The following is a 20,027-nucleotide window of genomic DNA, read 5'->3' as shown; positions in this document are numbered from 1 at the left end:
GTGTTATCCTCGGACAGGATCCAGGGGCGTGTGTGGGTGTGTGTGGCTTGTCCTTTTCTTTCCCTTCTCTTTCTCCATCCCTCTTACTCGCACCCATCCACACCATCAGACAAGAAAGGAGAAAAAAAAAAAAAGAAGCCCGCCCCTCTCTCTATACTTCATCCCTTTGGGTTGCTGCCATCCCTTTTACCGCCCCGGCTCCAACGGCCCGGTTCATTTTGCAAGATAGCCCCACCTTAGCTTTGTCGATTTTCCAAAATCCCCATCTCCGTGTGGTTCTTGTCGGACCTTCTTGTGTGCTCTTGTAGATGAATCGATCTCTCCCCCCTGGTCTACATGACGCCCAGCTCCCCAGATGAAGCGCTTCACTTTCGCGGCAAGACCCTGACTCCCGAGAGCCCTCGTCCGCTACACGTCGCGGAACCTGCCAGGATCCCGGTGCTTCAGAATCAAATGGACCCTGTTTTTAACGACACGTCGACTTATGAGAAGTCCGAGGCCTTCCTTGGAAATAGTTCCCAGGCGCAGACCAATGATTCTACCTCACTTCGTGGCCAGTATGCAGGGCCCGGCGAAGTGAGGGGAACTACAGGCTCCGTGCAAGTGCCGGAGCAACCACCAGCGCGCCAACCACCAAACACTCAAGGTAGCTTCCACTCGGACTCGTCGCAGGTGGAGGATGGATCGATGAACAAGATTGCCAACGCACTGTCTGCTACGGCTACAACTGCCCAGGCGTCCTTTGCATCAGACCAACCCGCGCCTCCCGTGGCCGCTGGTACCTCCTCCGCGGCCCAGGACGCTCCAACAAACTCTTCTCTAACCACTGTGCCTCCATCAGATCCCGCCTCCCTCCTAGCTCCTCCTCCCCCCGATGTCCCTCCCTCTTCCTCCCATGCCGCTCAAGACACCCCCAGTGCGAGCGAGGTAGACCACGCAGTCGCCAGCTGGACCGCCCAGCCCGCGCCGCAAACTCGCCTAGACCCCCAGACCAAAACTGATGATAACACTGGTGAGGATGGTGTCGATTTCCAGAACCTCCTCGATAATCTGCCCCCTTCTTCCACTGCGCCCTCTGCCCCTGCGGTCTCAGAGACGGCGCCTTTGTCTGCAGACGTTTCTGCCTTTCCCCAGGCAGGAACTGATGACGAGGCGCTCCAATCTTCCCTGGGCCTGCCCCCTCGCCCCCCTCCCCAGGAGAAGCCCTCTATCCATCCCAACTACAATGCCAGTGATGACATCCGGTCATATCACCAGCTCCCCCCTAATACCTCCAATGCGCAGCCCTCCCCCTCCTCCACCTACACCGCCCAGCAGAGTAATTATCAGTCCAATCTGGGCCTCCCATCATTGGCTGCGGCTGGCGCACCGGGGACGTCCTCGGGTGCCAGCGCTTTGCCCCCTCCCCCCGTGCCGAGTTTCCAACAGTCTACATCTACTACTACGACCGAGTCCCAGGACTCACCGGGACCAGCAAATAACAGGAAGGGTGGCGGTGAACGGGTAGTGGCCCGACAAAATAAGAGTTCCGATGAAGACACGCCATGGGGCCCTGAGGTGCAGAAGAAGTACGATGAGTTTCTGCATGATGAGAGGATCTACGTAACTGAAGGTCTTTGGGACCGGTTCCCACCGGGGTCTAGATTGTTCGTCGGTTAGTATTTCTTGCTACGTATGAAGGGACCTAGACAGTGATCTGACCGGGGTCGCAGGCAATTTGCCCACCGAAAGAGTGACGAAGCGCGATTTATTCCACATCTTCCACAAGTTTGGAAAGTTGGCTCAGATATCCATCAAGCAAGCCTATGGATTCATCCAGTTTCTTGATTCGTCTGCCTGTAAGCAGGCTCTCGACGCTGAGCAAGGGGCGGTGGTCAGAGGACGCAAAGTCCGTAAGTATACCCACTCGACAATGGATGTCCTCACTTGAGACTCATCCATGCGTGCACCAGATCTCGAAATTTCGAAGCCACAGAGGAGCACAAGGCCCGGGGCTGCCCCGGCAGAGCCTTCTCGCGCTCCTCCACCAAGGCGCTCGAGGTCACCTGAATTCAGCCGGAGTGGCCCTTCCGGCAGCCGCAGTGCGAGAGCCCCGGCTGATCGTTACGATCGTCCGTACGAACCGGGGCGCGTGCCATTCAGCGATTTTAGGGATGAGCCCGGCCACCGTAGGCGTGACGACTATCGACCACCCCCTCCACCTCGCTCGCCGTCTCCTCGTGCTTTCCGTGCTAGGGATGGGTACCGGTCTCGAGATAGGACTCCAGAGCGTTACGATCGACGTGAGAGGCGGCGTTCCCGATCACCGTACACGAGGGATCGTAGGTATCGCAGCCCAAGCCCGCGGGGTCGTGGGTCCTACGATGGCGATGCAGACCTGCCCGTTCCTCGACGGGCTCCAAGGGACGTACCGGAAGTGCAGATCCTTGTGCTCGAGGAACTGGATCGGTGAGTATACTCTTGATTCCCTTCTCTGTCGGTTATCCATGCAATCATGTCTAATGCCGTGGCCAGCAACTTCATTTTCTACGTGGAGAATGCTTTCCGTAACCGGGGTCTCCGGGTGGACGTGCTTGTCCTTGGACCTCGAATCCCCCTGAATGCTGCTGTTCAACGACAGATCCAAGAGGGCGTCCTTGGCGTAGTGAGGCTTTCGCGCCCGAGTCAGTTCTCCAGGAAAATCCCCCTGCAGGTGTTTGACCGAAGCGGAGGGCCAGACAATGTTCGCTCCAACGGTAAGTCGTCTTTATCCCCAACCAGCCTGCATAGGTTCTGGTTCGCTGACAGTGCTTCTTCTACTAGAATATCCTGATGTCGAGCCCAGTATCGCCGCCGAGATTGTGTTCCATGCCCAGTCGATGCAGCGTGGCGCTCCCCCGGCGCCTTTCCCTCCCAACCCGGCATTTGGGGTTCCCCCGCTTCCTGCTCCAGCCGCAACCGTGCCTCCTCAGGCGCCGCTGCCTACCGTCGCCAATCAGCCCAATATTGCCAACCTGATCACCTCCCTTGACGGGCCTACGCTACAGTCGCTGTTGGGAGTGCTCCAGCAACGGCCGCCGGCTGTGCCAGCGGCGCAGCAGCCGTTCCCGAGTAGCAGCACGCCGCATGGCGCAGCAGATCTTGCCAGCCTGCTGAACGCTGCCACTCGCCAGCCTGTTGTTGCTAACCCGCAACAGCCACTGCCTTCGCAGCCCTTTCCTCTCCAAGCGCCCAATGCTCCTTTAGTATCCGACCCCAACTTGATTTCGCTACTTGCCAAGGGGCTTGGAGGCCAGCAGCCTCAAAACCCGGCTGCCGTTGGTCCCCAGGTGCAGAATATCATGAACCAACTGGGCAAATGGAAGCAATGATTGATGACATTCCTTGTTTTCTCTTGTCTTTCTCTTTCTTTTTTTTTTTTTCTCTCTTCCTCTTTCTATCTGGCTTCGCAGTCGTTGGCGACATTTTAAGGAGTCGGGCGTTGACTGATTGATCGATTGAGAATCGGATACGAAACGTTACCGCAGGTAAAGGTTATGAAGGTTCGGTTGTTGGGTTGATTTTCTTGCGCACTCGATCGAATCAGCGAATACACGTTATAGGGGTGCAATGGCTCGGTTGGTTTTTGAAGTATGATATTAGACATCGGGCAGCGATGTTAGCATTCTTTGCGGAGCTTTTGTATCTATTCTTATCCACGGATTTCTGTGATGTCGTAGGCATATTGTGACGAGCCTGACAGACAAAATGCAAGCACACGGTAATTTTAATAAGCCACAGTTCCAGCCTATAGTGGAGAGTATCTAGTAGCATGCGATCCGGCACTCATTAGAAGCCTGGTAAGCGTACATCAATATCGTACAGGTAGAATGCCTTGAAGGGCGCCGTCACTTCCTCAATCACAATTATCACCTCAATTATCCCTTTCTCCATCCTCTTTACCGGGAGTTCCATCCTTGTGCTTTCAATTCTTGAACCTGGGCCGCATCTTCCTTCTTGATCCGCTCAATCGTCTTATCCCGATTATATTCCATCACGCGCTTCTCTTTGAAATATTTGACCTGTCATTGAGAAGTATGCTGTTAGCTTTCCATCCAGTACCAAGAGACGAGCTATCAAGCATTTCTTATCCCATCTCGCAGCGAGCCCCGACACCAAGCGAGAACCAAAGCGCGCAATGTACAAAGCAAGAAACACATACCCACGCCTTCGAACAAGCCGTCTCAAACTCTGCAAGCTCCTTTCCACACTTCCGGCGCGCCTCCTTGTCATCCTTAATTGCATCCAATATATCATTCCGGTCGAGGCAGGAAAAGAACATGTCGCGGCCCTCGTAGCATCGTTGGCGGGAGGTTCGATCGGGAGCTATGCGGCCACCGTCGGAGGCGGTGTTGGAAGAGTCGGAGGACCAGGGAAGCCAGCCCATTGTAGTTGGAGGTATGTGGTTGGGTAGAGGAAGTGTGAGGAGTAGGATGAGGTTTTCTAGAATGTCCGGATATTCAAAGACAATAATTGTGATGATGCATTGGTTGCTCCGCTCCGCCGCCGCGGACGCCGGTCATGTGGCGCTAACCCGTCCGGTCAAGTTGGCTCCAACATCGCCGAACGGCGCTCTGGATATTAATCGATCAATCAGCCCTGCAGCACCACGTCATACATCCTGAGGCATTTGCCCTGGACAATTTTCTCTCCGGGTTGGCGTTATTCAGGAACGCTTTAATCAGACCTGACGTCTCGCAAACACCTACCACTCAGTTCCATACGTTTGCGGTCAAACACACTACACATTCCCGGCCACCGCAGTTCGGGGACCCTCCAGCACACCCATTCTAAACACATTCGCCTATACACGATAAAATAAACAGTTCATGCCCCCGCGCCGCCGGGCCCCTCGAGAGGGCTCTCGAACAGACCTTCCTCCGCTGAAGATTGTCCGGAAGATCCTCCTCCTTCAAGTCGCCTACTATGTCACTGCCACGGCTCTCATCCTCTTTACGACGGTCGTCTACGGCACACCCTTCTCTCTCGACCTTGTCTTCAGCTGGAATGCTCTCCGTGGTGATACTACGATTGGATGGATGCTTGGCTTGGTGTGGTTGTTGACTAGTGGGATTGGGTGAGTCTTCTAAATTTGCTTCCATTTTCACGGTACAAGACACACATTCTCTAACGAGAGATCTACATTGAAGGGTAATATTCCTCCTTCTCCTTGTCGCTCGCTCCAAGCTTATCCCTGACTTCGCTCTTACCCTACACTTCCTCCACCTCATCGCTACAACCCTGTACACGCATTCCGTGCCCGCGAATTGGCTCTGGTGGGGCCTGCAGGGTGCGAGTGCCGCGTTTATGACGTTCTTGGGCATCTGGGCCTGTCGTTGGCGGGAGCTGCAGCCCATCAGTTTTGGTGGTATCGGTGGAGGTAGTAGCAGTGGTGGTGGTACATCTGCTGGTGCTTCAGGCGGTAGTGAGGCGCAAAGTGGCGCTGGCGGTGAGGAGTCATTCTCACTGTCGAGGGGTAGGGGAAGGGGACGAGGCTTGCGCGATAGTAGCAGTGCCGGAGATGAGTATGAGATGGTGGAAATGAAGGGTGACGCGGCGGTATAGAATTTTTTCTTTTTTCTTTTTCTTATTCGTCTCTTCTTTCTTTCTTTCTTCTTCCCTATTCTCCGTCATGACCTTATCTCCCTTATTATTATCACTTCTTGAACTTGGGGTACGTGAGACTTCCACTGGATGTGGTTATGGTCTATGTTTACGTTTGCTTCTATTCTCTTCTCATGTATACCCTAGCTGGCTGGTACCTGCATTGGTGGCGTTGTTGGATTGGATTGATGCCAACTACCTCTTTTCATACTACTTTCCTCGATGTGTTTTCTTAACTTTTGCTGTGTGAAATATATATTGAGCCTGCTGCGTCAATCAATAGGCATAGAATCAGAAGACATTGGTGTTTGCACTCCGTACCATCTTGAATATATATCTGGGGACGCAGTACTTTAGTACATACTAGGCCCATAGCATCCATAAAAAGTAACCTTATAAAGATAATTAAAGGAGTTCGTAAAGGCTGTCTACTTTTACAAACAGTCACCAACAGGTATAGAGTAGAGGTTCATTGATTCTACATTACAAACAACGTAGTTGAATAGGTATAAACAGTTTTGTTTAAGTATAACGAAAAAAATGACCCTCAATATCTATGGAAAGCAAAGAAGACTTGGAAAGTAGCCAGTAACTAGCACAACCGAGTTAGTAACCAGAGATGTTCAGTTCGCTAAAGAATCACCAGACTGTCCCACTTTTATCATAGCGTCGCTGGTCTAATCATGCATTGGCCATATTATTATACCTAGTAGCAGTTGGTAGTAGTTTTTCAAATCGATATTCACATCTACTGATCTAAGCAATATATAATAGTGCAGTGGTTAAATAAGGTGCTTACAACATGCGATGGGCAATGATTTCAAGCCCCCAAAAAGCACGAGATAGACATCGCAGGCTTCACAGTCTCTGATCAACCTCAGAGACTCAAATATCTTACTTTATATCCCCAGGAAATGAGAGTTGTGCACTCGGGTACCACCATCCGAATAAAATGCACTATAGAACTTGGATGGAAGCATGTCCCCGGAAGGCGCACAGTGACCCCGGCCCGGGCCACTGCTCTTATCAAGCTATCAGAGCCCCCGACACTTCGGCGCAGTGCGCCTATCATCTTGTTTGGCATGCAAGTCCGGGGCTGCGATAAGCTTGAAGGAAGACTGTAGATAACTAGTAACGTACCACTCATACATTTATTTATACTTCGTCCCCGCCAACTCACTTCCCCCTCTTTTCTCCAGGGTACTCTGTTCCAGAAAACAAGATCACAGACCAGAGAGAAGCTATATATACTACTACTCATAATGTCCGCTACCGTCACCGAAACCACCACTAACCCCGTCCCCGTCGTCGTTGCGGCCGACGACAACAACACCACCAGCAAAACCCACATTGAAGATGCTGCCAACGACAAGGAGTTCCAATCCGTTGCGCGGGGAAACCGCGCCGGAACGCTCAAGCTACGGGGTATCCCGACCTTTAGTGATCCAGCTGCCAAGCGGCAGTGGATGAAGGAGCATATGGCTGCTGCGTTTCGGTTTTTCGGTAAGAAAGGATATGGGGAGGGTGTGTCGGGGCATATTTCTATGAGAGGTGAGTGAGCATTGTTTCCATCTCACGATGCAATTGCAGGTATTGACGCAATACGCTCCAGACCCTATCCTAAAGGATCACTTCTGGATGAACCCCTTCGCCAAGCATTTCTCCTCCATCAAGGCATCAGATCTCGTCCTCGTTGATGCAGAGGGCTATGTCACTGAGGGTGGTGCTCAGCTGCCTATCAACGAGGCCGGATTCATAATCCACTCTGAGATTCACAAGGCCCGCCCGGATGTTATTGCTGCGGCGCATACGCATTCGATTCATGGAAAGACGTGGAGTGCCTTTGGGAAGCCGATTGAGATGCTTACTCAGGGTTAGTATATTCATACTTAACATCGGCTGCTTGCGAGGGATTGTCTAACCTGGTATTCTTAGATGCATGCAACCTCTACGGAAAGGTCAGTGTCTATGAAGACCACGGCGGTATTGCCCTTGCGCAGGAGGAGGGAGAGCAGATTGCTCGTGCCCTAGGCAAGGACAACATTGCGTGCATTTTGCAGAACCATGGGTGAGCTACAGATATTTAGCGAGGTACCAAGCATATCAGTACTGACGAAAGAGAACAGTCTTCTCACCGTGGGCCGAACTGTCGACGAGGCGGCCTTCCTCTTCTTCAGCTTGGATAATGCCTGCCACTCGCAGTTGCTGGCTGAAGCTGCGGCGGCGAATGGTGTTCCGAAGAAGATCATCTCGAACGAGGTGGCAAAATATACTGCTGATGTAGCACAGAATCATGTGAGTGACCCTCCCCTTCGGTGATCTGTATTGAATGGGTGGAATGACTGACGATATACAGCACAACTTCTATACCGAGTTCCAACCCGAATACGAGCTGATCGTTGAAGAGACCAAGGGGAGAGTCCTGCAATAATGGCTGATGTCTGCTAGCAAAAGTGTCCATAGTTCCATTCTACCACTTGATTACAGTCGCTGCAGCCTGGAGTATGAGGTACCCTCAGGCTCTTCATCTGGCATATAGCGTCTCCTACATTAGCATGTATTACCATTTGCCGCCTTGCCCTAATTAAAACTAATGGGGGCTCAAAAAGATCAATAGACTGAAGACAGGGGGCTGAAGGAAAGTAAAACAACATATAAATAGAAACACCCACTGTTCCGACAGGAATGGAAAAGAGCAAAAATGTATGACAAGAGTGGGATTCGAACCCACGCCATCTTACGATGATCAGGAAGCTGTGAAGCTGGGTATTAAGGTGGACCTTAACCTGACGCCTTGGACCAACTCGGCCATCTTGCCTTAATTGATGTAATAGGCTACCGCTTAATGCTACATATTCCAGTACAGATATAATGATAACTAGCTTTGGTGGAATATGGCCACGAATGCTGAGAGACTTCATCTAAAAGCAGTGTTTGACTCGTGTATAATAAGTGGGTCTTCTATGGGTCTAAGGAGGAAATATAACCAAGATTGATAAAAGCGTATCCGCCACCTTCGAGGCACAAGACCTTATAAAATATATGTTGGCGGAATACGAGTCAGTATTTGAGAATATGGAATATCGTGGGAGAAAGGTGCTCAATAGGTAATGGGATTGCCACCTGCTGACGCACAGGCGTCCAATCCGATTGCAAATGTGTTGTAAACCATATCGAAGTATAGTACTGACCTGGCAGGATGTGCTTGGAAGATATGCACCGTCTTATGCCAGCTGACTAATGAACTAGGCGACACATGGCATCCCGAACAACAACAGCTGCTGCTCATCTTCACGAGCATTCAAGCTGAACGATGGCTAGCTGGATCAGCGTCCCCCAATCTAACCTCTCTATCACATGGGAGTATCTGCCACATTAAGCTTTGATTGTCCTGCGGTCAAGCAGCCACCTGGAGTAAACCACACGGCTGGCCTGTAATCCGTCTGCTTTGTTCGAATACGGTGATACCCAAGCCTCTCTTCTTTTGAGTTTCAGTTCCATATTCACCAAAATCACTGCTTCTTTCTCTCCCTCCCCCTTTTACATACCTGCTTCCCCTCCCGATTACCTTCCAATCAGCCGCCACAAGCCATGGCGGACAGTGAACCCTCATACATAGACTACGAGGCCTTCCTAGACCCGGAATTCTCACCCGCCTCGTTTGCCAATTCCTTGGTTGTAGCCACCAACAATGCAACAGACACACCGCTGGACCTTTCAACCCCGCTTTCACGGGTGCTATTCGATCTTCAGGAGATCGACACCCACATCCATGCGCTGACCACTAAGTCTGCCCTCCCCCTACTGACGCACACGCGCGACCAGACCGCCGCAGCGGGCCGTATCCTCAAAGAAGCCGAAGAGCAGATCGCTTCGGTAACGCAGGGATATGAGCGGCTGGAAAAGGAAGTTCTCCGCAAATGGGAAGCTGCCGACGAGGCCAGGGTGGCTGCAGAGAAGTCGTTGGCCACTGTACGACTCGCACGAGCGGTTGCGCGCTGTCTTTCTCTAGGCAGACAGCTGGAAAGCCAGCTCGCAGAGATTGGGGGCCTTGATGCTACGGCCCCTGCAAAGGATGACTATCGGACGCTGGAACGGGCCGCCTCCACGATAGTGAGTCTACGTCGAATGTTCTCTGAGACGGCAGCAGGCGAGGAAGGCCATGGATTAGACCGTGTCAAGGTCATCCGAACGCTGCGCAGTGAGCTTGTCATCCCCGCCGAGAACATGGTCAAGACGAGAGCACAGCAAGCCATCGGTCGATTTACCATGTCGACCATTGCAAGTGCGGGCTCTGGCTCCCAGTCACAAATGAGCTACAAACAGGCGCGCGATGCCAGAGCACGTCTCGTTTCTGCCGTCAACATCTTGTATCTATTATCGCCGGTCCCCAAGAATGTCACCTCCGCAGCAACCTTCCAGCCAGATTTGCTCCTCTCCACCCTGCAAGGATACATGCAAACGGCCATCTCCTCGTCCCTGAGTAACCTCACCCGGGCGCTGTCCATGTTGCCCACTCTCGAGCGCACCCTCTCCGACCTGTCCGCACGCTGCCAGGATGTCTTTGCCCTGGAAGCTATTCTCAGCAACCTGCGACCCCCCTCGCATCCACTCTTCCCCCCAGCAGCACCTGCAGCAGCTGCAGCTGCCGGCACCCGCAACGGAGAACAGACGGAACCGCAAGTCCAAGCCACCGGCAAGAACAATCTGCTGCAACCACTTCTCAACGCCCTCGACACGTCCTCCCTCCCATCCTACTTCTGGCGATCACTCGCATCGTACCTCGTGGCTCGTGTGCAGGAAATCATCAATCGCGGTGGCGTCTCCGCCCGGACACTGCGCTCCAACCGGGACCGTATCAAGAAAGAGGTCAAGGACTGCGTTCTTCGGGGCTCGCAGCTCCCCACGTCTATCCTGGGGACTGAGAAGCGACTGGGGGTTGACTCGGGATTGGAGAGGAGCTGGGAACGGGAAGCAGCCGTTATGGTCAGTTCTATCGCCAGTGTACTAGACAGACAGGCATGAACGGGGTGAATGCCAGGCTGTGCAGTATGTATTATAATAAATAGCCACCAACTAAATACAAATAACGCCACAATATACCCTACCACATTACATTAAACACATATGCATACGCAGACAATAAGTTACCTCAGGCACACAGTAATGAAAAAAAATAAGAAAAGCAATAACGAAAGATAAGAGTAGTACAACAGGCCCAATGCCCATGTGAAAAAAAGAGTACATGCTCATCAGGTACACTGACCACCACAAACCCCACACTACAAAAACACATACACATACACATACATATGCATATATGCATGCATACATCATCACCATCATCATAATAATCATAATCATCAGCTGACACCAATCTACCTGCGCCCCATCATTCCCCCTGGCTTGCCTGATCTATTCATTTCGCTCCCATTCATCTTCAAACATGTGGGTAGTAGTAGTATTACTCACTTGTGCAACATGCATCTTGAACCAATCATGCCTTTCCTTATCTTCTTCGCCTCACTGTTTCCCTTTCTTTCTTTTTACTGAACAGCCTGCTACTGACTACTACTACTAAGCAAGCATACGTATGCATCGATCGATTTGGCTATCACCATCTTCATTATTATGAATGATTTGATGCATATTTTGCTTTTTTTAGTTATCGGAGGATATTCTGTCACAGTTTAGGGTTTTCCTTCTTAGTATATATACTTTGTATATTGCTTTTTGCCACTTAGTGTGTATGTAGATACGCACTGACTATCTAGTGTGTTTAGTAGGATCTATCCTATAGGTGGTTGACTGGTTGGTCGGTTTAGGGAGTGGATGTATTATGTGAGTCATTCATGCTTGCTACAGGTAATTGACTACTAGGTTACTAAGGTTTGGGTTTGGGTTCCAGGTTGGTTTTCTTGTTCTGCTGCAGTAGATAGTTACTATCAGGTATACTGAGAGAAGTACCGATACTGACTAGTATGTAGTATAATCTATAAGAGGAGGGGGGCAGTTTAGATTATCTAGTCCAAGTGTGGTATCTTCGGCAAAATGGGTAAAGTAATTTATAACTATGAATTGATAAAGACGGATGGAAGGAAAGAAACAGTACGGAGTACTTACTTGCGCTATCATGAATGTACTCTTCTTCGTGTTTTGCCGCCGGAGAGAAAGAATCACATAATGTAAGACGTCAGCATCTGGCTCAAGGACCCGCCGTGATCTGATGGTCTTATACGTAAGCTTGTTGCTTATGGCAGTCCCTTTTCTATTTGTCTTTCTTCTTTCTTTTGATGTTTTAAACCTTCCATACGTTCTAATCAAGTAGAGCTCGGAGGGTTGATTACCGACTATACGGAAGGATAGTATATATATATTCAGGAAACAATGTAGATAGTATAGATACCCCAGGTACACCCCTCTCCTGCAACGCAGGTACCTGCTTTGTACTCCATCTCTCAGCGGGTAGCACAAGCAGACTAAGAAACAACGAATCTACTAACTACTTAGTCCTGTCAGCCAGTCAGCTAGTCCAGATAGCACACACTACTACTAGTACTATACTATTACACACATCATCCGTGCACGCACCCTTCCTTTTTCCCTGTCTCTATCTACTACTATTCTCCCCTCTTCTCTTTAGCCCCGGAGCCATCCCACCTAGACAGTTACTTAGCTAGTTACTTATCGAAACCCCGCTTTCCCATTGATAAGAACCCGATGTGAAGGAGGGGAAGGGAAATAATAATAATAGATAGATTAGAGGCACAGGGATGCACAGGCAGTTCCCGTCATCGCCGATATCGAATGTTTCAGATACAACAGGGATGGGATGGGACAGACCCCGTGTCACCTGTCATCATCATCAGCATCATCAGCATCATCATTGAATCCGTCTTACGGGGATCCCCTCCCCTCATGCCTCTTCAGCCTTTTAGCAGCAATCTTCTCTCTCTTTTTTTCTCCACCCTTCCCCTTTGATGCCCACTGTAGCCACTGAGATGATCTTGGCACAAAGGGGGAAACTAGTCCTGATTGACTCATCTTTTCTTATTTTTCGCCCCTCAGTGGCGCGCGCGTGTGTACCGGTGGGCTTATCAGGTTTTCGGAAAATGAGGGGCAAAAGCAGCAAGAGGAGGGTAAAGATGGTGGTGCGAGGATTCATGAGCTGGTCGGGGAGGCGTTGGTACCTTTACCTGTGCGTTCGCCCGTGCTCCTGTGCCTTACCTGCTGTTTGACCTGTTCATTGGTGGACTACTAGGCTGGCAGTGCCACGTCGATCACCCAGACCGGATCTCTGCAGTGTTAGAGGGGGTAACTAACTTACCCGCCCATGTTTTTTACGAGACGAGCGTTGCCCCCTTCCCCCCACCCCTCTTCTTTACCCCTTCGACCCTGGAAATGATGGCGAGATCGGAGTTGGGGCGAATGAAGTACATATTATGTGTCTGGTGTTTGATCCTGCTGGGAGGGTACTGGAGTCTGTCTAGAACTCGTTGCCGCTACCGGAAGTAGGGTCAATCAGGTCCAGGTAACCAACTAACTGACGGGTTGCTTCATACTGACATATGACATATGTCGTTGGTATAGCACGGCTTAGGGATGAATAGCCTATCTGTTAGCTAGCCAGGAAGAGAGAAGGGTAACTACACAGTTGCACAGTAATAGCAGCCAAAACCCCCACGATCCCATCAATAATGCCAATGCGGGACACTAATGCATTGTTCACATCTTTACTGATCATGGTAAAGTAACTTTTGCGAGGCTCGCAGGCCTATACTCCGACGTTCTATAAGCACGGTGCTCTCCCCTACTTGGGTTATCTCTTCCATGCTTCAGGCTAACGATCCCCGCGCATGGGGATTATTCTAGGGAAGAAAGCCGCTGTCAATCGACGCGCGCCTCTTTTTCCTTCTTCTCCAATCTCCATACCGGGGAGCACATCATCACTCTAGCATGTGGCGTTAACTGTCCGCGTGCACCCCCAGGTGGACCTCCTCTTTTGTCCCGCATCAACCAGAGGTCATAGACGCCATGAAGAAGTTTCCATCGCTTCCCGTGCCGTTTGCAGTTACTAGATAGGCTGGCTACAAGACAGCTGGGTGGCCTACTTTTTGACTTTGCTCCAGGTTTTCCCCAGAGTCTAATTGAATTGAATTGAATTACTATTGTCCACCGGAATCCTTGAGTTCAAAGAGGAACCTTATCAATGTCCTGAACGCGGCCATGATGGATCGGATCCTGCTGGGAGGGTTTAATGCTGCTCTCCTCGTTAATCAGGAACAAGCTTTCAGCCAGTTATTTCGGGCCTGACGTATATCACTGCCATTAATATCGACATTGTCATGACGATACGGCTAATCGTCCCTGGTGGGTGGGTGGGTTAAGGAAACGGGATGAGCGTCTCAAATAGAATGTGCAGATGGAACGAGATGACACTCAGAAAGAAGTCTCTAGTATACCGGCGAGAACACGACATTGTGACGAGGCCGATGTAAGGTACTGCAGCGTTCGGCCCGGAGAATTCCACCTCAACTGCAGGTGTGGAAGCCCCGGAACCCATTGTGCGACATTCCGTTCGTATTCCATGCTGAATCCTGCTTGTCTTGGGCCGTTTGAGAATCCAGTCAGGCGTTGGCCAACTTACGCAGTCGTCGCACCTTGTACCTCCCCCTCTCCTGCAGCATTGCAGCCTAGATCTCACAATATACCGTCCACACTGAAAGAAAGTGTGGGACCTTCATGTACCTTTAATCCGTTTAGTCTATACGGTGTCTACTGTCTACGGAGTAGTCAATCAGTCAGTCACTTTTCCCCGTTTCCCTTTCCTTTGCCTTTCCCCCCTCTCGAACCCCCGGATTGCCCGGTAACGCCGCTCTGTGCCACACCACGAGACATGGAACATGCTGCGCCGCTACATTTGGCTCAGGCCTTTTACACTTACCAAACTCACGGACGGATGTCTGGGTACTACTAGTCTACTGGACAGACCAAAGACGAAGAGTAAAGAGAAGATCTGGGCTGGGGGGTTTTGTCACCGGTCAAACTTACCAGACAAAGGGGCGAGGGAGCATTGAGTGGTTAACGTCACCGAGAGTCGCCGCCCGTGGACCATCCGCGGAGGATTTCTGGTCAGCACCTGGACTCAGCCGGCTAAGAACGATTCATGAATCATCAAACCAGTAATGCGGCCACTTGACGGGCAGCCCTGGCACCGGGAAAAAGTAGCCGATCGATCCCCTCCCTCTGCGGTGCCCCACTGGCCGCAGTGCCTGGTGCCTCACCACTCACCACTTAACTTGCAACTTGCTCCTTGGACGGGCCTCCTCCGTTCATGAACTGTCCAAGAAGGACCCTTGATCCGGACGACCATGGCACCGTTCCAGACAGACCTGGGCCGAGAACTTCTTTTGGGGCCAGTTTAGCCAGCCTTACCGAGACCAAAACGAAAAAAAAAAAAAAAAAAAGAAGCCCATTCATCCGAATTGGATTCTCGAATAATGTTCAAGACCCTTGGAAGGGGGGTCCTCGCAGCCCATCTTTCTTGCGCCCGCCTCCTCTTCTGGCGATTGCTAAGCGCTGGGTTCCTGATACGGGGTTCATACCGGCGCGTACGAGCGGTAATTGATTCGGTCTGTTCTCTCTTTTCTCTATCTCTCCCCTTGGATACCTCCAATCTCGCGATATCGAAGTATCAGGTACTTTGCCTCGTATGTAGATAGTTATAATCATCTCTCTCGCTCTCTATCTCTCTCTCTCTCTCTCTCTCTCTCTCCATTTGCCCCTGGTCTGTATGTTCTAGGCAAAAAAAGGACCGGGGTTTCCGACCGATGACCACTCGATGAAACAGAATCCTACAGTCAACTCTCCCATCGCTCAGGCAAATCCAAGGCTCCAACCGTCGACGAGACTGGCTCATGAATTCATCCAACTGGAGCAACTCCACCGGTCTGGAGATCGATGATTCGTGTCCATCGGTCCGGACCAAGTCGTCAGTACCTGGGGCTAAAAGAGTTTACCTATCAACCTTCAAATCTCAACCCCCCGGTGAGTTCATTATTCGCCCGAACTCAATAGAGGACAAACCCGCATCGTCACCGTCATGTTGATCAAACTGTAAACTCAAGGCGCTATCCGTTCCTCTCCAAACCATCGTACGTAGCATCGCGGCGGTGACTGGCCAAGTCGCCGCTCTCTATCTAAGTACCCTGTACCCCCGACCGAAGGTACTCAGCCTTGTAGTTTGTGTGAATAGACGGTTTTTTTTCTTCTTCTATGGTCTTGGTAGGGTAAATTTGTCTGGTACCCAAAAGGGGGGAAAGAGACAAGAAGAAGAAAAACCAGTAAATTAAGGATTCTTGCTCTTTCTGGGTCGGTTCTCTACTTTATACTTACGACCATCACTACCACCACTACTTACTACTTAGTAGTCTCTCCACCGGTTTTCCCCCCTCTTCGACCTCTTGACGCTTGTTGCGTTTCTTTCGAACCCTCTTCTTCCCTCTCTCACCTACTCTTTCTTCTCTTTCACCTACTATCTACTCTCTACTTTTCTTCTTCTTTTCACCCTTCCCTATCTGTGCCCCTCGTTTCGCCGCCCGCTGCCGAATCGACCGTTGTTTCCGATAAGCCTCATCAGCTGCTTCTCCTCCTCCTGGAGTTGTCTCTGTTGGAGTCCTGACGCCCGGCACTATCGTCGTCACCATTCACCTGTTTGGGGTGGGTGGGTTTGCCGTCATCTTCACCTTGGTTACAGGCTACACACTACTTGTATGGACTCTCGCCCTTCCCTTCCCTCCAATCTAAAGTTTGGGATCCATCAGCCTCCTCCTCTTCTTCCTCCTCCTCTTTCGTTTCTTGTTGTTCTTTTTCTTCGCCTACTTACTTTACACTTTCCCGTCTCACCTTCTTCTCTTTCCATTCTTCCCTTCCTTCTCTTCCTTCCAACACCCCCTTCCCTCTCCCCCCCTCATCCTTCCCATTCCATCACCGCCCCTCGTGGCCCTGGTGCCTGTACATCATTTCTTACTAGTGCCCAGCCTAGCTTGGACCTGGTTGGTTTCGTCCCTATACTATTTATATGATTCATACAATTTTTGATTTGTTTTTGGCAATCCATATCACATTTTAGTTTCTGGATTTGGCTGTTTGGCTTTCTTTCCTTTTTTTCATCTTGTTCTATTTTCATTTGACTTCTCCGTTTATTGTTTCCGTTGCGCATGCCTGGTTTCTCCCCGGACGATCCGTAAACCAGGGGGCCCGATCGGTTCGCGATACACCTATTTTTATTGCCATTAGTTCAGGTCTTGGCTGGGTCGGTGTCCTGACTGTCATACCCACAACCAGGACTCGACGTCGGCGGGAAACTCGATCGAGTCCGCCAAACCTCTCTCCAAACAACTACCGCTGACCACCACCAACTACCACGTCCTCATCCTCATCCACCTCCGCCGCCGCCTTTTTTTCTATTAGTGATCACCGATTCACCTGCCTTAAACCTCACCTCCCTCCCTTCTCCGTCATCACCTCCTTCTACCCGTCGAGTCCACCAGTCTTATCTGTCGGTCGATCAACCAGCTGTCCCTACCTCCTCTCGGCCAGGTCGATCTGTGAGCGATGCGTCCTCACACCTAATGGTCGTGCCCTTCCATCTATCGTGTACAACCTGGCTACCCTTGCTTCGCCATCTTCGTCGGGCATTCGGCTAAACAGGTCATCGCCATTTGTCTCCAACATTCTTCAATCTTTCAACCCCTCGCTCGGATTTCAAAACACTTGGAGTTACCTCCCCTCCTTCGTAAGTTTTCCAAAATATTTTTTTTCCCTTTTCCCCCCCTCCTCGTTCGCTAGACACCCAAAACCAAAAAGACCTCCCCCCCCTTCACTACTCCCTTGCTGGTAATGTTTACGGCTTGTTTACGAGGTGGTAAAATTTATTCACAACGGAAAATATGTTTGAACACGATGGTTCATTTGCTTACGTTGCTGCGCAAATCTGTCCAGTAGTCAGCGTCGTGCGATCGACACCGCGTTTTTGACATTTTGAAACCTCCATCTTTCACCCTTGAAACAGCTCGAGCTCGCATTCCGTCGATCGCTCGCCTGCCCGATTCTCGGAACAGTACATAGACTACCCGGTGGAGTCGAGGGTTGCCCTCGCTGTCAATATGTCTTCATTCTTACCTGTGAATAATATTTCATCGCCGCCGGACCGTGTCATGGAGGAGGCGACGACGTCTTCAACACCTCGCCCTCATGCCAAGCCCGGCGCGACGCCCCAAGATACGACATTGTCCATGAGCGCCGCCCACGACGAGAGCACGCCTCGGAACCTAAATAGCATCGAAGACTCACATCACCACGCCGACTCCCAAGGGAGCGCATCGCTGACCTCAGAGGATCCTGTACACGGTGAGTCGGACGAAGGATCCGAACATGAGGCGGAAAACAAGGGTGGCGCTCCACCTTCGAAAAAGAAGAAGGGCCAGCGCTTTTATTGCACAGACTTCCCTCCGTGTAACTTGAGTTTCACACGAAGTGAACATCTCGCTCGACATATCCGCAAACATACCGGGGAACGTCCGTTTCAGTGTCACTGTTCACGTCGCTTTTCCCGCCTCGATAACCTACGACAGCATGCTCAGACGGTGCACGTCAACGAGGAGATTCCGGGGGACTCTCTTGCAGCCACTGGAACACGATTCCAGCGTCAGATCCGGACAGACCGTGTACGACCTCAGGGTCGAGCTAGAGCAGGAACCGCGGGCAGCCAGGGAACCCATAGCCGAGGACACAGTCGAAACCTATCTGCCTCGAGTATCACCTCAACTGCATCCACCTTCAGTCAACCCCAGGAGCTTCGTCGCCGACCTCCACCCTTGATGATGGCGAATGATAGGGCGCGTCTGATGGAGCCGATGGACGCCCCTAGCACGCCACCAGCCCGCGGAATACCTGGTCCAACAGCTGGCGGATCTCCCTACACGCCGTCTCACCACATCTTCTCGGCGGGTGGCAACGGCAGCCCGCACGTAGCATCCCCCATCTCTACAGCATCACAGGCCTCGGGCTTCTGGGAAGGCAAAACTGCCGCCCGCCGCCTATCCGTTCCCACGGGTGCGAATCCTTTCGCGTCGCAGCACGTCAATGCCTATCCGCCGAACTACGTTCCGACGCAAGCGTATGCTCCCCATGGAGGCGTCTACGCGAGCCCTGTCAGCTCGTCCTACTCACTTTCTCGCGACGAAACAAATCACGGTGCTACCGATGCTGATCTCCGAAGAAGGACTTGGCATCCCTCCACCTGGTCCACGGTTCCTCGGCCTGCTACGAGCGGTCTCAGCAACTACCAGACACCAGAAGTATTTAAGCCATCTTTTGGCGCCAATGGATCGACAGAGCAGCCACCGCGGCTGCCCGGAATCGAGAGCTTTGATAAGGTGGTGGCTCAGAGACCCCTGACACCCCCCGTTCGGCGGTCCAGCCCCATGCAAATCGACAACCCTAACAAGCCTCCTCCGACCTACAACCTTGCCGGAGGCTACAACTACACACAGCCCACCAAGCGACCAGCACCGCCAATCTCGGGCCCTGGCCACCGACGTGGCCATGTCTCTTGGGACATGTCCTTGCACACGAACCTTACTGGCCTGCACATCAGAGACAAGCCTCCACAGCGGGACGCATCGAACTGGAGCCAGCAGACCATTGCAGAGCTTCACAATGTGGGGTCTCGCCCCTCGTCTTCGTACCAACCCCAGTTCCACGAGTACCGAGGACATGGGCATGCTCCTTCCTACAGCAATGCTACCTCGAGCTCTCAGGCGACGCGAACTTCGCCTGAGGACTCCAGTAGCAGCGAAGGGGTACATACTCCCTCAACGGCGTCCCTCGAATACCATCCCGCCATTGTGCACAACAATGGATACGTGGAGCCGCACCACCCCCCATTTTCATCCGATAACTCTCATGCAGTACGCACCCGTTACCCGGAGTATCGCTGAAGGCCAAATCACTGATTGAACTGCAGGCCTGCCCCCCGCTTCCGCCACAGACTGATAGCTATCACGGCAAACATGATCCACGGTCTGATTTCTTGCCCCACACCGCCCGAGAACCTGGAATGGGTCGGTTGGAGGCACTGGTTGCTGTTGCCACGAGTGAAAACAAAGGTGCAGCGAAGCTGTTTTTGTGAAAGAACGTCTTTTGGTGTGAGCATGTTGTTGGGTAGGGTTGTTCTGTTCTCTGCGTGCAGGGGCAGAACGGTTATCAATTCCGAAGTCGATCTTCCTCGGTTTTCCCGCCATTTCCTCTTTTGTTTCGAGCCGGAGTTGTATAGTACGGGGCGCCCGGTCTTTTTCTTTCTGGGGAATCCTCTACATTTTCTTTGTTCTTGATATAACTGC

General features: G+C 51.6%; 6 protein-coding genes and 1 non-coding gene across 7 annotated transcripts; 5 read left to right on the top strand and 2 right to left on the bottom strand.

The window, feature by feature from the left end:
* Positions 1-336: 336 nt before the first annotated feature.
* Positions 337-3,350, top strand: ASPBRDRAFT_196115 (putative RNA-binding protein (Nab3); the record flags this gene model as incomplete). Its single annotated transcript, XM_067620938.1, has 5 exons — positions 337-1,654; positions 1,713-1,892; positions 1,953-2,448; positions 2,515-2,735; positions 2,803-3,350. The coding sequence occupies 5 exons, from the start codon at positions 337-339 to the stop codon at positions 3,348-3,350; spliced, it is 2,763 nt and encodes a 920-aa protein (XP_067479236.1).
* A 377-nt stretch (positions 3,351-3,727) lies between these two features.
* On the bottom strand, positions 3,728-4,481 carry ASPBRDRAFT_43383 (cytochrome c oxidase subunit 6B family protein). Its single transcript, XM_067624983.1, has 2 exons — positions 4,181-4,481; positions 3,728-4,040 (listed from the first exon to the last, which is right to left on the bottom strand). Exons 1-2 carry the CDS (start codon positions 4,403-4,405, stop codon positions 3,918-3,920), a joined length of 348 nt encoding a protein of 115 aa, XP_067479235.1. The 5' UTR covers positions 4,406-4,481; the 3' UTR covers positions 3,728-3,917.
* A 366-nt stretch (positions 4,482-4,847) lies between these two features.
* On the top strand, positions 4,848-5,583 carry ASPBRDRAFT_126267 (protein SYS1; the record flags this gene model as incomplete). Its single annotated transcript, XM_067617855.1, has 2 exons — positions 4,848-5,095; positions 5,169-5,583. The coding sequence occupies 2 exons, from the start codon at positions 4,848-4,850 to the stop codon at positions 5,581-5,583; spliced, it is 663 nt and encodes a 220-aa protein (XP_067479234.1).
* Positions 5,584-6,884: 1,301 nt separating this feature from the next.
* ASPBRDRAFT_126522 (class II aldolase/adducin domain protein) lies at positions 6,885-8,053 on the top strand (the record flags this gene model as incomplete). The annotated part of the gene is made up of 5 exons (XM_067617874.1): positions 6,885-7,173; positions 7,235-7,495; positions 7,558-7,690; positions 7,749-7,917; positions 7,979-8,053. 5 exons carry the CDS (start codon positions 6,885-6,887, stop codon positions 8,051-8,053), a joined length of 927 nt encoding a protein of 308 aa, XP_067479233.1.
* Positions 8,054-8,328: 275 nt separating this feature from the next.
* ASPBRDRAFT_t148 lies at positions 8,329-8,440 on the bottom strand. Its single transcript has one exon. It is a non-coding gene; the product is annotated as a tRNA-Leu (tRNA).
* Positions 8,441-8,927: 487 nt separating this feature from the next.
* ASPBRDRAFT_43378 (Golgi transport complex subunit COG5) lies at positions 8,928-10,745 on the top strand. Its single transcript, XM_067624982.1, has one exon. The coding sequence runs from the start codon at positions 9,214-9,216 to the stop codon at positions 10,645-10,647; it is 1,434 nt and encodes a 477-aa protein (XP_067479232.1). The 5' UTR covers positions 8,928-9,213; the 3' UTR covers positions 10,648-10,745.
* A 7,044-nt stretch (positions 10,746-17,789) lies between these two features.
* Positions 17,790-19,816, top strand: ASPBRDRAFT_55232 (uncharacterized protein; the record flags this gene model as incomplete). The annotated part of the gene is made up of 2 exons (XM_067627365.1): positions 17,790-19,595; positions 19,652-19,816. 2 exons carry the CDS (start codon positions 17,790-17,792, stop codon positions 19,814-19,816), a joined length of 1,971 nt encoding a protein of 656 aa, XP_067479231.1.
* Between the last annotated feature and the right edge of the window lie 211 nt (positions 19,817-20,027).

The sequence above is a fragment of the Aspergillus brasiliensis genome (assembly GCF_001889945.1).
Source record: "Aspergillus brasiliensis CBS 101740 unplaced genomic scaffold ASPBRscaffold_6, whole genome shotgun sequence".
NCBI classification, from domain to species: domain Eukaryota; kingdom Fungi; phylum Ascomycota; class Eurotiomycetes; order Eurotiales; family Aspergillaceae; genus Aspergillus; species Aspergillus brasiliensis.
This window is presented reverse-complemented; position numbering and strand designations above follow the sequence as displayed.